Source organism: Mandrillus leucophaeus, unplaced genomic scaffold (assembly GCF_000951045.1).
Source record: "Mandrillus leucophaeus isolate KB7577 unplaced genomic scaffold, Mleu.le_1.0 Scaffold296, whole genome shotgun sequence".
In the NCBI taxonomy this organism is placed as follows: domain Eukaryota; kingdom Metazoa; phylum Chordata; class Mammalia; order Primates; family Cercopithecidae; genus Mandrillus; species Mandrillus leucophaeus.
The window spans coordinates 3,201,369-3,204,912 of record NW_012103098.1 but is presented as its reverse complement, the minus strand read 5'-3'; the positions used below and the strand labels follow the sequence as shown (position 1 = coordinate 3,204,912).

The 3,544-nt window shown below is 53.9% G+C and overlaps 1 protein-coding gene across 3 annotated transcripts in view; it reads right to left on the bottom strand.

Annotated features, from left to right (window-relative positions):
* Positions 1-216: 216 nt before the first annotated feature.
* POC1A (POC1 centriolar protein A) overlaps positions 217-3,544 on the bottom strand; it is an 80,911-nt gene continuing 77,583 nt past the window's right edge. For all 3 annotated transcript variants that reach the window (XM_011986237.1, XM_011986239.1, XM_011986238.1), the window contains one exon: positions 217-972. In XM_011986237.1, the coding sequence (XP_011841627.1) occupies positions 874-972 (99 nt within the window). In that variant the 3' untranslated portion in view covers positions 217-873. The remainder of the gene's footprint in view (positions 973-3,544) is intronic.

Below are 3,544 nucleotides of genomic sequence, written 5' to 3'. Positions count from 1 at the left end.
GCCTGCAAGTCCCAACAGAAGCAGTCAGTGGGGGCCAGCCAGGGGGAGGTGGGTGCATGCAAGGGCTCTGACTGCCCTTGTTCCCCAACACCCTGAACAGCTGAAAACAGGGGTGTCCTGGCCTCAGAGGCAATCCTGGCGGGGGCCCTCCCAAGTCACCATTCTCATTCTGTTTGGGCCCTGGGGATGGGAAGATTGATTAAGTATCATCCAGCATTAAGCCACTCCTGCAACAAGTGCAATGAAGTCACGTTTAATTTTGAGATTCCTGTGCTCTCACTCACGCAAGGAGGAGGAAGCCACCTGGCTCCAGTGAACACGGGTGGAACAGAAATCAGGGCCACTGAAAGCCACCACCCACTCGAGAGGGCTTGTTCCCGACAAACCTGACTCAGATGGGCCCACTTTGGGCCTTTAGTCAGATTTAGAGAAACCCCCCGGCTCATCCAATCAGTGTGCAGTCAATTTCTACGCCATGGCAGGGGTGGCAAAAGCCAATCACGTGTCCAAATGATGAGTGAAAATCAAGGCATGGTGGGGCCACCTCCTCCAGAGGGGGAGCCACAGTCTCAGGACCCCGAGGGAGCAGGCATTTTCAAGTGGCTCCTTTACATTAAGGAAAATGTGGTCCTCTCAGTCGGGTCTGAAGCATCATTTGTGTGTGAGCCCGGCCCACTGGGGACCTCTGGCTGCCAGGTGGAGAGCCTCCTGGTGCAGATAGCAAGATGGAGGGCAGAACTGCAAAAATCCAGGGCTCCGGTATGGATGTGAGTCCCACAGAGTTCAGTTCCCTTTATTTACCCAAGTCCCACGGTACAAATCCCTGGCCTGCCACCCGCAAATCAACCGAGCTCCTGATTCTTGCTCCCCCGATCACGGTGTTGCTCTCTGCATGATTAGCTGCTGGTTCTCCAGACACTGCTTCAGCTTGTCTTCTGTCAGTGTCAACCGCTGCTCCAGGATGGAGACTGTCTGCAAAATAAACAGTGGTTAGGTCAGAACACGGAAGGGCCACCAGGCTGCTCTAGGGACCCTCCTTGGCCAGTCCCCACTTGGCTGCCTCAGCCACTGCCCAAATGCCAGCTGGCTCTTTCCACCCAGGGGTTCTGCCAGGCCCCTTGTCTCTGGTGCTATTGGGACAGCCCTTGCCTTTATGTCTGCTTCTCCTGGCTCTGGATGGCTGATCTCTGATGTTTGTGGGCAGGGGGTGGGGACACAGTGAGGGAAACTAGATGGCAGGTCCCACAGCCTTTGGTCATTTCTTGAGAACCAAGGGGTCAGGAACCCCCCACCCTGGTGGCCTGGCATTTAGATTGGACTTCTGGAGCACAACCAGCTTCCTTGTCTGAGCCAGGCACTGTCCATAAACAACTGGAGACCATCAACCACCTCCACTCCAGAGGTGAGAAAACTCTACCCACAAATGATGGCACTCCCTTGGGTCCTTCTCCTCACACCTGGAAGAGCCTCCCAGGCTGGCAGGGAACAAAGGCAGGGAGGTGAGTGAGTCCCCTAATCCCCGGAGGGTCTCTGCCTGTCCAAGTCCAATGAGGACTACTATAGGTTACGTCATCTGGGACTTCAGCCCAGGGCAATCACAGGCCATGACAACTTCATCTCTCTGAGCCCACTTTCTCCTCCCAGTGTGAAGGACAACCAAGCTCATGGCCTAGGTAACTCAGCAGCCCAGCAGTTGCTCACCCTGATGGTGCTTGTCGTCATGCTGCCTTCCTGAAGCTGGGACCTTGCTCTCCTGGCCTCTCTTACACACCCAGCACAATGGCTCACCTGCGGACCTGCCTGCCTAGCCTGCCAAAGGCCCCCAGCTGCTGGAGCTGTGTGTGCTTCATGGGCCAGGGCCAGTCTTGCAGACATAGCTCCCAGACAGGCTGGGAAAAGCTGCCCTCCTCCTCTGGCTTTGGACAGAGTGTCAGCAGAGGGGCAGCACTGTCTGGTAGCCTGCATGCTCCCCAAAGAGGGGCTGGACCAGAGCAAGCCTGCCCCACTCATCACTTGCACAGTTGGACCATGCTGGCCATGACGCCTCTGGCGTCATTTCACTTCCCTCTTTAGGGTTGGCTGAGTGCCTTACTGTATGCCAGGCCCCCACCGGCCACTGGATGAGCCCATGTGAGTATGGCAGCCTTGACTCTGATACCATGCAGCCCATAGGCATCAGGAGGGTCGGATTAACCTCACCTGTGTGCCTTCCCAAGAGGTTTTGCCCCCTTCCCTGGGGCTCCATGAAGTCCTGGGCCTTGGTCCAGTGGAAATAAAACTTTCTTTCATACATTTAATATAACATTGAAACATTTTAGGAGGGAGTTTCCCCTCTAAGGCTGCTATAAATTCTTGCAGCATCCCACACGGATGTCAGCTGCCGTGGAGGGTGCTCCGCCTGGTGGCTGGCCCCTTCTAAACGAGCCAATCTGGGCTGTGAGGGCTCTGAACCCTCTGTCACTGGACAGAGCCTGGAAAAATGCTGCCCATGGAACACAAACTGCACCCTGAGAGGCAGAGCTGAGCTGAAAGAGACCATCACATTCCCCCTGTGCTGGCCAGCCAGCCAGCCAGGGAGGGGGTCTGCAGCTCATAAAAGTGGCGGCGGAAACAGCCCCCGGCTGGCCTGGGGCAGCATTCCTGGAAGTTTCCACTGGCTGCTGTGAAACTCACAGGGCCAAAATCATTCTTCATCCAGACTTTTTCCGATGGCCCCAAACTCAAGGCCACAGCAGAGGAGCCTGTTTTTCCTCTTCTGCCTTTATTATTTTTATTTTTTTTCAAACTTTTCACAGGAGATGAAAACGTGGAGATAGTGGGCCCAGAAAACGTGTGCGAGGTGTTGGGCCAACGTCAATACGGGGGCCTCCACTTAGTTCCATAGGGGGCCCATACTTCAGCTCAGTAGGAATGTGACCACTAAATGTGTCTAAATTATTTGAAAAGAGAAGCATTACCTGTTTCACAACCAGCCCTCTGCATGAAGGTGCCACCCTGTTGAGGCCTTCCTCTCAGAGCTTTGAGGATCACTTCACAGCATAGTAGACAAACAGGCTTTTTACGAGGCCCAACACCCCCCAAGGCAGTTTCTCCCCCTCCAGCCTAGCTTCAGAGGAGCTGTGTCATCTCTGCGTTTGGTCTCGGCTTCCCCTGTTCCTTCTCTGCCAAGGTGCCGGGTGGTGGCCACCATCAGGGAGAAAGAAGTCCACCAAGCCCTTCCCAGCACATGTGATCCCAGCTGCCCCCACTCTGAGCCAGAAGAAGGCCTGGGAGAGCAGGATGCTTTTTGGATTTCTGTACATTAGAATGCTGTCTGGCATTCTCTGCTCCATATAGTTAAAAAAAAAAAAAATCCTACTTTCTTAAAATTTTTTATCTTTTTCTTAAAAATCAAATTAATAAAGCACAGGGCCTCATTTTCACAGAAAATGGTGACTCCTTATAGAAAGTGAAACATGGAAATCTCTTTTTTTTTTGAGACGGAGTCTGGTTCTGTTGCCCAGGTTGGAGTGTAGCGGTGCGATCTCGGCTCACTGCAAGCTCC